Consider the following 12,808-nt stretch of genomic DNA (forward strand, 5'->3'; position numbering starts at 1 on the left):
AGGTTACATTGCTGAACCAATCAGAGCTGCGGGAAGGAGTTCCACTCTCAGCAGGGATTTGAACTTGTGTCTTTAATTACTTCAGCAAAACTCACCGTTTTTACCAAATTCTGTAGCTTTGGTGTACTTCTAAATCTGCTCCTTAGTCGCATCTTTTCGGGGTTGGTACTGCCTCTAGTGGCGTGGGGGTGGTAACACAACTAATATAATTACTAAATCAGAATACCGCAAAGTCTTTATTATTTATCATTACTTTTTATTCTCTTAAGAATGTAGAGCTAATTAAATGATCTAAACCAGACCTTAAAGTGGTTCCAGTTTCTCTCGAAGGCCAACCTGTTGAAACTGTGGCAGATTTTAAATACCTTGGGTCGTTCCTGGACAGTCAGCTCAACTCAGAGTCTCTACCTTTTAAGAAGACTTAGTGACCATAGGGTGACCCAACTAGACCCTAGTTGGGTCACCCTATGTCTTGAATTTGGGGGGGAAATCATATTTTATTTATCACTACAGAAGGGTTCAGTGAATGCACACATGAAACTGGTGGGTTCGGTACCTCAAAAAAGGTTAAGAACCACTGCATTAGAATAATGCAAAGTCATTCAATGAATTAAAATATCTGTCCCAAAGAAGCTCATTTGTCAAACTAAATGAACCTTATGAAAACTGACAACTATTAAGCAGGTGTTAAATACTTTCAATTAAGGCTCCATTTCTGCCTTAAAATATTTTTTTATTGGTCTGATGTAATATTCAGATTTTAAAGGGCATGGTTTTATTAGCTGGAAGTGAAAAATCATCATAGGTAAAGTCTGTAAAACATTCATCTGTGTGTAATTAACCAATATGTGACTCAGTCAGTAATTGTGGTTGGAAATGTTTACTATACAGCATGAGTTTATTAATCTGATTATCATGTTCATGTCTTTATTCTAAATGCTTATGAACTCTCACCAGATGAACATATCTGGTTCGCACACCAAGGTTACATGTTGTTTACTGCAGTTATTGAGATGTGATTTAACCAGAATTGATTGATTAATTCAACTCCATGGTAACGAAAGCAAATAGCTAACTCTGATACTGCAGCAGCATGATTGAGTTGGATCAGTGCTAGAATCAGACATGTCTTCCTGTCTCCTGTCTGTCCTCTTGCACAACTTCCTACCAGCAGCAGTGAGTTCATTCGACAACACCCAGCAACAACTTGCAACACAACAAACTTCTCCATGGAGGAGAGGGAATTTCTCAAACTCATGCATCTACAAACTGTCTGCAGCGGGAACATATTTCTTCCATCCACTTTTCACATCCGCTGGCTCATCACCAGGTCTGACAGGAGTCACAATGCTCAGCTTTACAAAGGAGAGAGAAACAAAGTGCAACATCTTTATCCTGACAGCAGTGACGTGTTGAGTCAGTGAAACAATGTGAGCCGACAGAGAGAAACGTCTTCTCTTTCTGTCGCTCTGTTCTTCCTCAGCGGGCTGCATACTTCAGTGAGTCAGGGGAGGCGACCTTTTGTTCCCAAACACAAACTCTGAGTGCAGACGGCACAACTGTGAGCTCAGCATGAGAAACTCCACAGAGTTTGATCTGAAGGCTGGATCTCCAGCCTGTGTTGCTCCAGTTTGTTGCACTGTTATGTAACTTTGGTAGTAAGCGAAGCCCTCCAGACAGAGCAGGCATGTATGGAGGAGAGGCTTAATTAACGGAGAATATCTCAGTCATTTAAGATGAGCTATGGTGGAAAAACATCTGAAACCATGAGATAATTTAACTTCTGACTAGGAAGGCTCTGATCCACTTTATTCACTTCCAATACTGATATCAATATCTGAGGTTTACTATTGACCGATACCGATCTGATGCTGAAAAACAGCTGAATCGACTTAAAACATTTCTTTTAAAAAAATACAAACATAAATGTGCTGAATTACAAATCAATTTTATAACTTTTCACCAGTACAGCACATTTAAACACACCAATAGCTTCACACACCTGGTCAAACATATTTAATCTGTTCAGTAAGCACCATTACTGGTAGAGCAGCAAATGCAAAATGAATAATAAAGAAACTAAAACTGGCAAAAACAAAAGGTTGACGACCTTAGACAAATATGTACAAACAAAAGGCAACAAACTTTCCTTCAAATGGTTCAGAAAGTAAAGTTAGAAATTCTAAACATAAATATAAATGTAAAGCATAGAATTAGACTGAATAGATCTGCTTTTATGGATTGGGCATGTTGTCACCAATACCTGATCTAGAATTTTTTTCCAATATCAGTATCAATACAGATTATTAGTATTGAATCGGTGCATCTCTACTTCTGACCGGAGGAAATACAAACGTTTTGGAGCAACCCAGGAAAAGCCTCGACTTTAATCTGACGCAGAATCTGGGGAGGGAGATGAAGATTAGGGTGATGGAAAGGAGGCCTTCCACCCTCAAACACTTGGAGCTGATCACTGATTATAAAACTTTTAAACACCAGAAAATCTGCTCAGCAGTTGGTGCCAACAAAACATTTTCCATTGATTACTGAGAAGGGTATTGATATGCATCCAATGTCCCCTTTCAAATTATCTGTAATGTCAAAAAACTCAATCAATTAAACTATTTAGCTGCAGACATCAACTCAGAATTGCATCACTAGTTATGGATTTCTTCTGCGATTGTTAAAAGTATTCACACTCCTTCCTGCTCCTTTTATGATGTTTCAACTGTGAATTTCAATATATTTTATTGTGATTTTATGTGAAACACCAACACAGAGTAGAGCATATAGTGAAGTAGAAAGATTGTTTTATTTTGTAAAAAAATATTCAAAAATGTCAAAAATATTAATAAAAAATATCTGATATGTGCATCTTTTGACTTCTAAAGTCAAAAGACTTCAAATGCATTGGATTTTATTTAGGGGAATCAAAATAAAGAGGCTAAGTCAGCTCAGATTTTTCTTTCTAAAAACAAATAAATATGCAGTATTTCTCTCCACATCACAATTATGTGCGACTTTATGTTGGTCATATAAAACACACAAAAGAGTTTAAAGGTCTGAATCCTGAAAAGCTCCTGTAGATGAAAAAAAATTCAGTTTGTTCCTCAAAGAACAAAGAAAGTGACACAGAAAACCACCAGTACTGCAAGTGGTTTTCTAACAAAAACAGTTTCCTGTTTTAAGGAACAAAACAGTTTAGCTGGTTCCTCTCCTTAAACTGAAGCTTAGAAAAAAGGTTCTGAGACTCAACATGTTAAAATTGAAAAAACAACTCAGTTACATCATCCGTTAGTTTCTCAGCTCATGTTTAGCATCAGGTTTGACGTCAAATCTTTGAAGCTGAAAATAAAAACAGTAAAACTTTCCAGATGTTGCACAAATGCAGTGTTGTTCGAAAATTTGCTAGAAAAAAAAATGAAATTTTGAGATTAATTTCAGAAATATTTGATAAAAACTCAGAGACTTTCTCTTGAAAATGTCTGAATTTCAGAAGTTGAACTTCTGAAACTGAGAAAGTTTTTTTTCAAGAACATTCTCTGACTTTTCAAACTCAGAAATGTCTGTTTTTTCTAGAATATTCCTGAGATTTTTTTTTTTTTTTTGAGGAAATTTACTCCTTTTCCCCTCTATCTACCATGGCTCTAACACGCTGTCGTACCATAGAGACAGCAGTGGAACGTATGCAAGGAAAACACCATAATAAAATGATTTCTCAAAAATTTTAATAAAGTAGTGTAATAGTAAAAGATAATCACTCATAATAAAAAGAAAGAGAGAACCAGAAGTTTCTGTGAACATGTACCTGACAGTCATTGCTGATGTTTTTCTTAAATCCTTTCTGCTGCCAAAAGTCCAGCTTTAATAGAGCAGGACTCTCTTACTGATGGTCAGTTAATCGTTGCATTTAAACGACATGGCCTCTGCTCTGACACTATTAGGTTTTATGGAATCCATTTCCATTTGGATATTTTCTTCTCCATTAAACATCATTTAAATAACCACATAAAGATTTGCTCTTAGGTTTGTACAAATGATAACTGATCCAAGTTTAGATCAGAAACTTCCTTTTAACCTTTCTAAGAAATTATAGCAACAGTTTCATCTGTATTGCAGTATTGTAGAGATCCAGAGGAAGTTAAAGCCTCTCCTGCCTCAGGCCTTCGTTCCCCAAACTGTTTCCTGCTCCTGAAACCAGCAGCAGCTTTCAGACAGAGACACGCGCTGCGGCATGCAGCTTCTACAACGCCGTGCTGTCGCGTCTCCTAAAGCTGTGACAACAAGCTCAGAAAGAGCAAAACCAACGAAGGCCCGGATGGCCTCAATAACCACTTCTGCTGAGACTGGTTGGTGAGGTGGAAACAGAAATGCCTTCAGTGTCGCGTCACTAACCTCAGCAGCTCTTAGTCTGGAGCTGTGACTAAAACTACAGTTACTCTGACTGTAACAGAGCTCCATAGTAACTACCCTGGTGTTACTGCAGAGCAGGTACTTATTTGTTTATCTAAGGGATTTCTTGATTTTGCAGGTTTGGCAATATTAAGCCTGGCAGACCTGGAGAGACATTAAGCAAAGAAATGTGGTAATAATTCACAGTTACTTTATGGTGTAATAAAGAGGATTATTACTTTTAACATCAGATCAGGTTGGCTTAGATAGCTATTAGTCCATTAATAAGAGTAAAGGCAACAAGACTTACATTATATTATTATAATATAAACATTGATTGTTCATATTGGCTCAGTTTTCTCACAGGACTGATCCCGATATGTTAAAAATGACAAACATCAGCCGATAGTGATGCTACTGCAGATATATCCCCGACTAATCGCACTTCAGTTTTCAGATTTCTCTCTGGAACATGAATACAAATTATTCACAGGAAATCCATCTACTCATGGATTTTTTCCCCACAAAGCGTCTAAAGAAAAAGTTCAGCTTGAAAAGCTGGAATGCCTCTGTAAAATATTTGTTTCCATCCAATTGTCAAGTGATTTTTGAGGAACCTTTTAAAGTGTTGCAAAGAAAAGGAAAAAAGGTAAAGAAGCAAAGTTTGTATCTGTATACGACATCAATCCGTCCTTCCACTTCCTCCTGATTCCACGATCATGGAAATTCATGTAAAATCAACAGATCGACGCACTTTTTCACGCCAATGTGTAATTGTGAGTTCATTGCAAATTTTCTGCAAAATTTTCAAAACGTTAGCTTTAAATGACACACTCCCACCAGCAGGTGGCAGTATTACTTTTTACTTTTGCTGCCTCAGCTGAAATAACAAAAAGTATTTCACCGTAATATCGCAATAAGCACAAATAACTCAACATTTCTTATATTTCTAAATTAGCACCACAAAATCAATTATTTTAATTGCAAAAAAATATAAAACAAAATAAAAAATCCTGGAGGGCCTGATCAATTTGAAAAGATGTTCAATTTTAATTTTAAGTACGTGTCAATTGCAGACACAGCTATTTATTCATATTTTAACAGTTTTATAATGGGTTTTATCAATATATTCTGGCACAACTGGCTCTTTGAGAACATTCATGATCTCAAAATGGCCCAAAATGAAAAGGAGTCTGTAAATTTTCTGCAGTACGAAAGTTTCCAGTATATTAAAGCATTTGGTGTTTAAAATGTTAAAATGGGCAGCTATGAGCGTGTTTAGAGGGAGTTTACTATTCGTGGCCGTAGTCCCTAATCCCAACAAATACCAGGGATCCTCTGTATAATCACTATACAGCTGTAATATCACGTCAGGATAATAAAGCGCATTAAGCCGTTTTTTTGCAGCAGCATCTCAGTGCATCTATCAGTATTTGCTGTGTTACACCAAACAGAGAAATCAACTTTGAATTCTTTAGTCAAAGTTTCAGCTCATTAATGATAGAAAGTTTCACACACTGAAGCAGCCTGCCGGGTGTCCTGCAGACTCAGTCAGTCTCTTGTTTCTGTTTCTCTGTCAGGTTTTGGACTGAAGGATCAGATTCCTCCTCTTATGTAAGGCACAGCCTGCAGCCTGATCCACTCCGCTCCCTCTCCCAGACTGTAAACCAGCTCTGGCTCTGGTAAATATCCAGCTTCCAGCTTTTATTTATGGCACCAAACTAATGAAACACGCGTGGAAAGTTTCCACTGCGACACCAGAACTCCATCAGCAGTGACAACCAGTAAAAGTTCTGATGTTAAAACCTGAAAGCTGATGATTAAATCTGAGCAACTTTCCTCCTCCAGCTGCGACTCTCGTGGTTTCGCTTTTAAAACTCGTCTCTAACCCGCAGAGCCCGCAGAGAGGCGGCTTCTCACCTTCCCCGGGTCTCCTCCTCCCTGCAGCGGACTGACACACCGCGACTGTCCCGGACCTGGCTCATGTTTCCCCGCAGACTCTGATTCACGCAGCGGACAGCTGACAGACCGCTGCACGCAGGCGGAGGGTCACTGCGCATGTCCGCTTCTGTACCAACCCACTGCATTACTGATGAACTTCACCAGGTTGCTCATTCAGCTGCTGTTTAGATTTAAACAACCAGTTTGTTTATGTTTATTTCGGGCTGTTTAATTTCATTCTTCTAGTTTCCAAATTTGGGGTCAGGGGGCCAAGAGTGGCACATGAAATTCTAAATGTGGGTCCTAAAAAATTTTGCAGAAATAAAATATAATTTTAAAGTGAGGATTCATAACATTACAGAACTGTTGCAAAAATAAACTCAGTATCCAAGAGTGGTCAGAAATAATCTGAATAATTATGTATCATATGGGATACTCCTTATAAGATGAACTAAAAATATAACAGTTTAATAAAGAAACCCAGAAAATTAAATTTAGGTTCTGATTGTACCAATTATAAGATTACTGCTGGTTGAATAATATATGTTGATTAAATGATTACAATTATATCTAGAATATTCACTGTGTGCACTATTATTGGCCAATCAGTCACCAACTACAGGCTCTCAATTAATCCAAAATGTTAATAAACATCAAACATGAATGGTCAAGAAGGTAAAAGTGAGGCTTTGGTTTTCTTAGAAAAATCTAATAATAGCTGCACAATTATTGTGAAACTATTACACAACAAAATGTGTAACATTTAAGTGAGAATTATACTCAAAACTTTCCAACTTCCTTACAAAAACAAACCTATAAGTGGCCAATAAAGCACATCTTCTTATCAATACCTCTGATAACCCATCCATTCACGGAGTCAGTCAGTTCTTCATCTGTTGACGACCAACTTTCTGTGCAGCAGACTCGTGTGACACAAAAAAGTGTTTCCAGTTTGTGAAAATGAGACATTTTGATGCGCCGAAAAACCAGGTCATCCCACCGCGAAAACATTTCTCAAAAAAATGTGAGCGTCCCCCCACCCCCCCCAAATTGCCGTGTTTCCATTATTTTTGTAAGTTCAATTTGTGCAATTTTATGGTTAATGGAAACAGCTATTGTCCAAAAGAAAGAAAGAAAAAAAGAACATCATCCTCCTACTACTTCCTGTTGTCTTCATCGTTTCTGCCAGTAGTAGTAACATCCGGCTGTTGGTCACATGAGTTGTGTGACACAAAAAAAAGTGTTTCCATTGGAGTTTTGCAATCGAAATACATTTTTTCTTTATGGCTGGAAAAAACATCTCATACTAACGCAAAAACAAAATAAATTAAATTGATTTATTTTTGTAATTTTAATTTGCGCACCTTTATAGGTAATGGAAACGTCCCAGCTGGGTAAATTCAGATGTAAGGTATAAAACAGTATTTTTCCGCTCTGTAGGTCAAACCAATCAGCCTCTCACCTGCCTCCAGCCTCCACTTCCTGTGGAGCCTCGGTGGTTTCCTGTCTCCCGGCCTGTGGGTCGCCGTGGCTTCGCGCTCTTTCAGAAATCGGGTCCATTGGAACATAAACGTCCTGTTTTGAAGCCATGTTGAAATGCTGCGCCTCGCGCTGAGTAACGGGGTCATCTGCCGAGCAGCCGGCAGGTGCTGGGGTCAAAGGTGAAACCCGGCAGGGCGCGGCAGGCGGCGGCAGAGCCTGCTCCGGGTTAGTCAGGCTGAGGCTGGACAGAGCGCCGAGCAGCGGGGAGTCTCGGACATGCTCCCCCCGGTTCAGACTCCCACCCTCCGGGCTCTGCGCAGACCTCTGGCCCCGGAGGCTCTTCTTCTGCTTCTCGCCGCGGGGAACCGTCCCCACATGGGTGTACATGTCGCTGGAGCGGGCGTATCCGGGGCTGCGGAGGCCGGACTGCATGTCGTCCATTGACTGCGTCTCCTCCAGCACTGCCGCTGCTGCCGCTGGCTGCCTGGCTCCGCAGAGGCTCCCATCAGACTGAGAGGCTGCTTTGTTTTTGCTTTTCTCTGGGGAGCGGCGGGAGGAGAGGCTGGTCAGGCTCCCGAACCATTTAAAACCTGCAGAGGAGGACGAGGCTCGTTAGGCTTCAAAGGAACATCCGTTTTATTAGCATTTCTCTGCATTCACACTCCAGACACACTTCTGACTCATTCTGACACTTTTTATGGACGTCAGACTTCAGACAACCTGCAAATGAGTAAACTGGATTTATGTTGAACCTTCCAGAGATAAAATTACAAAGTACAAGAAAAGCAAGTTAAAACAGATTTTAAAAACCAACATGAGGTTCATTTAGCTAAAAGCTTGTCTGAATGAAAGTGTCTTAAGCTGCTTTTTAAAGGATTTAACAAAGACAAGGATTCAACCAACACAATTACAAATTTAAAAACTCAACGACATTAACAAAGCAGAAGAGGTCGATTCCAGTGGAGACGTCGCTGATTAGACGATTCCACTTTTGACTTCAGAACCAGAAATGATTCCAGCATTCGCTGTCTGTGGTTAGATGGGCGGACAGCAGCTATCAATCAGTTAGTATATTTCAGCAACAAGGTTGTTCAAAGTGCTTTACGTCATTAAAACACAAAAATAAAGTCATAAAAACTTCATACTGTCTCCAATTAAGAAACCAGTAACAGACATTAATTTTGCCGAGTTTCATCATCAAAATCATCAATATACAAAAAATATGTTGGTCAGTGTTCCATTTTTATTGTTCTAAAGTAACTCAACATCTGGGGTTTTAGCCTTGATTTAAAGGAACTCAGTGTTTCAGCTGTTCTGCAGTTTTCTGGTAGTTTGTTCCAGATGAGTGGTGCATAGAAGCTGAAAGCTGCTTCTACATGTTTAGTTCTGGGAAAACAACTAAGCTGAGTTTTTTAGTCTGTCCTGATTCCAGAGATTCTTGGAAAGAAGCAGCTGAATTCATAGTTTCAACAAATGCACTAAAATCAGAATAATTTCATGTTTTAAAGCCAAAAGTGGAATCGTCCAATCAGTGATGTCCTGGTTTCTCACTGGGATTTACTGCTACCATTTTGCTAATGTTGGCTTTTTAAATTTGTAGTTGTGTTTAGTGATTTATTCAGATTGCAACAAACGCTGGTGAAGCAATCAGGAAGTAAAAAACAAAGTGGTCCAGATGCATTTATGAGGCGAGGTGTGAGCTAACCAGCGCTGATGACCTGCTGTTCCCTCCTGCTGCTCTCTGAACCACCAGCCTGTTAATGACTCATATAACTGGAGACTTTCAGTCGGTTTTCCTGTCAAACCTTCTATAAAAACATGAAGAATCTGTGTTCAGTAACCAGAAACAACACGTCCAGAGTAATATCTGCGTTATAAAGGCTGCAGCTTGGAGTGACTTGTTTTAACGTAACAACAGTTTTGACATGCAGGAAATGACTTGCAAGCAAGAACATTTGGTAAAAAGGGAAACAAAACATCTGTGTGCTGTTATCACGACTGAAACTTTTAATATGTTCATATTTAAATTCCTCTGAATCTTTTGATCCGCTGGTGAAATGAGGTGAAGCCAGATGTTATAAAAAAATAAGATAAATTTAATCTGGCCTCCGATATTTTATCTTTCATCTGATTCTGCAGGAGAATCAAAATGTTTTCATGTCTGAGGAATGTTCTAATATAAAAGCTCCCAGCAGATCCAGTTTCTGCCTCAGGGTCAGTTAGGCTCTAAAAGCCTGACAGATTTTTATCTGCTCCATGTAGCACTGCAGAAAAACTCCTGATTTAACTTACTAACTGGATGTCTGCTGGGCGCTGCAGATAAACTGTTTTCCTCTGAAGTTATGATGTTTGTGAAACATGTTTGTCGGTGAAGTCAGAAGGTCACAGATATTATCTGAAAATATTACGGAAAGCATGAAAACACGAGTCACTGATTCTGTTTTTATTCCCTCTGACCTTTGAAACCTGCAGTTAGAGGAAAAGTTCATCACTTTAACTGATAGAAATAAAAAACAGAATCAACAGGATCTCATGTCCAAATCATAACTTTATGCTCACAGTCAATATGAAACTGTAAAAACCACCAAACTCTGTTACTCATTACCATTTGCAAAGTTACAGTTAAAAATTAACACCAATAATTTGGGTTATTTGGTCATAAGACCAAAGAAATGGAGATTCATTTTTCAAAATCATATTTTCACCATGTTATTCATTCACTGTTTCAAACTAAATATTTAATCAGGAAGCTAAATATTTAAATTACAGGTAAAGTTTAGTTGGCAAAATATTTAGTTAACTAGCTAAAGAAATATTTTCGGTAACACTTTATTTGAAGGGGGGTGAATAAGACTGTCATGACACTGTCATAAACATGACATAACACCTGTCATGAACATGAATAAGCCTTCATGAATATTTATGACTGTTGTCATATAGCGTCATTCGGTAAATTATGACACATTTAATACAAAGTTGACATTATTCAAAATGTCTTTGTTATGACAACTTGACATTAACCAGGAAACCATTACTGATTAAACTTTACCTTTAATAACATAGTTACCTAATTTTTAAAGTGCAATCAGTAATACTTTTATAACAAATTTATATCAGTATTCATGTTCATGCCAGGTGTTATGTCATGTTTATGACAATGTCATGACAGTTTTATTCACACCCCTTCAAATAAAGTGTTACCATATTTTCTTTCCTAGCTACATATTCAGTTTGAAGCTAACAAGTCAACTTGCTGGCTAAATATTTACTGTGGCACTACATATTTAGCACATTTAGTGAGCAAGTTACATTTTTAGCTTCAAATTAAATATATAGTTAGTAAGCTAAATATTTAGCTTCAAACTAAATGATGGAAACAGTTTCTGACTTGACTTCCTGGCTAAGTTGTCCATTATCTGCCAACACGACGCGCTTTGTTCTGTGTGAAGCATTTATGGGTCATGATGCTGATTGGGGAAACTTACAGACTAAATAAACAAGCTGTAACTTCAACATGGCTAAATGTAAAGACTGTGAAGCTAACAGTGAACTGCAGACATGAACTGTCTCAGTCGAGCCACTGTCCCTTCGAACGCACAAAGAAGACCCTGTGCTTCTTTTACAATGGTCCAAAAAGATGTTTGTAAGAGGAACAGCAGACAAAGAAACTGTAGATACAGCAGACAAACGTCAATTCATCACGTTCTGTCAGGAACACGAATCCTCACATCAGCCCCGTTTCTCCCACCCATCAGATACGATGTCTCTGCTCCTGTACGTGACTGTGTGACTGAATGAGGTCAAGAGCTGCTGTGCTTCCATTAACTGGGCCTGGACTGCTCTGTTTCTGGGATTATACTGCTATCATTATAAGGATTGTATAAAAACATCTGATGGAAATATTTAAATTAAATTAAAGCACCGGTTCACCAGACAGAGAGAGATCACTTTAAAAATGTAAAAGTTAAAACTGTGTGATTTTCTTTTCCATTTTCACAAGATGTTCAAGTCTTTGTTTTAAATAAAAAAAACTCAGTTATTCAAGTCTCAATAAGAAAAAACATTGAATTAAAAATTCAGCAGTAAAACATTTAAGTCTTATATTCTTACTATTAAACGGTGAAACACAAAAATATGTCCAGCAGATCTTTACTTTCTTTCAGATTATAAAACATTAGGAAGAGTTAATTCTATTTTCACCAATTAACATCAAGTCCTGCAGGTCACCGTTTGAGTTGATGTGAAAAAGTTCTTCAGATGTTGATTCATCTTCTACAGGAGAACAAAACCTGTCTTATTACATGAGTGAGTTTCCTCTGTAAAGTTGAACCTTTTTGGTTTCCTTTCAGGGTTTTGCATCAAATAAGTGAAAACAGCCAGTTTTATTCTAACAGCAGTTTATAAAATGAGTCCTGAACTTCCTATTTTTATATTTATTTCTTTGTACTTTCATAAACAAACACAGAAAAATACAGATTTATTATTTAGGGCACCGACATGACAGCGGTCCTGGATAAAGTCTAAATGTTTTGCCCGTAGATTTAAGACTTCATTGTAAGTTGAGCAGAACTGCATCAAGCAACAGAAAACATGTTTCCACTGATTTTGCATTTTTAAAGTGACAGTATCTCTTTTTGTGTAAAACGTTTCCAAACTAAGAACAGGAGGAACTCTTACCCTTTTTTATTTTGCTCATGGCGTCGGGTTGAGGACCCGTGTGAGGAAAGGTGTGTCAGGACTCCAACGTCTTCCACTCGGTTTGATGCTGAGCTTCACGCGCTTCACGCCACAGAGAGAATCTACTTCCTGTCTTCAACGCAGCGGAAACGTTGAAGGGCTGAAATTCACACTGGGTTTCACATTATGTTGATGTAATCAGAGAAAAAAGTCACCGACTTCACTCTGTGTGTGTGTGTGTGTGTGTGTTTGTGTGTGTGTTACTAAAACAGAAATCTGCTGTGACGTACACACAGATTTTATGAATAGAAATGAA

The 12,808-nt window shown here is 38.3% G+C and overlaps 1 protein-coding gene across 2 annotated transcripts in view; it reads right to left on the reverse strand.

Annotated features, from left to right (window-relative positions):
* LOC106936027 (SH2 domain-containing protein 3C) overlaps nucleotides 1-12,596 on the reverse strand; it is a 61,175-nt gene extending 48,579 nt beyond the window's left edge. The window contains exons 1-2 of one of the 2 annotated variants that reach the window (XM_015016802.1): nucleotides 12,493-12,596; nucleotides 7,796-8,405 (exon numbers count right to left, since the gene is read on the reverse strand). In XM_015016802.1, coding sequence (XP_014872288.1) covers nucleotides 7,796-8,405; nucleotides 12,493-12,511 — 629 coding nt within the window. In that variant the 5' untranslated portion in view covers nucleotides 12,512-12,596. Of the gene's footprint in view, nucleotides 1-6,312; nucleotides 6,468-7,795; nucleotides 8,406-12,492 lie in introns of those variants that run through there. The other variant, XM_015016803.1, reaches the window with a different exon arrangement.
* Nucleotides 12,597-12,808: the final 212 nt, after the last annotated feature.

This window comes from Poecilia latipinna, unplaced genomic scaffold (genome assembly GCF_001443285.1).
Source record: "Poecilia latipinna isolate Pla-1442-1.1 unplaced genomic scaffold, P_latipinna-1.0 Scaffold2064, whole genome shotgun sequence".
Taxonomy (NCBI): domain Eukaryota; kingdom Metazoa; phylum Chordata; class Actinopteri; order Cyprinodontiformes; family Poeciliidae; genus Poecilia; species Poecilia latipinna.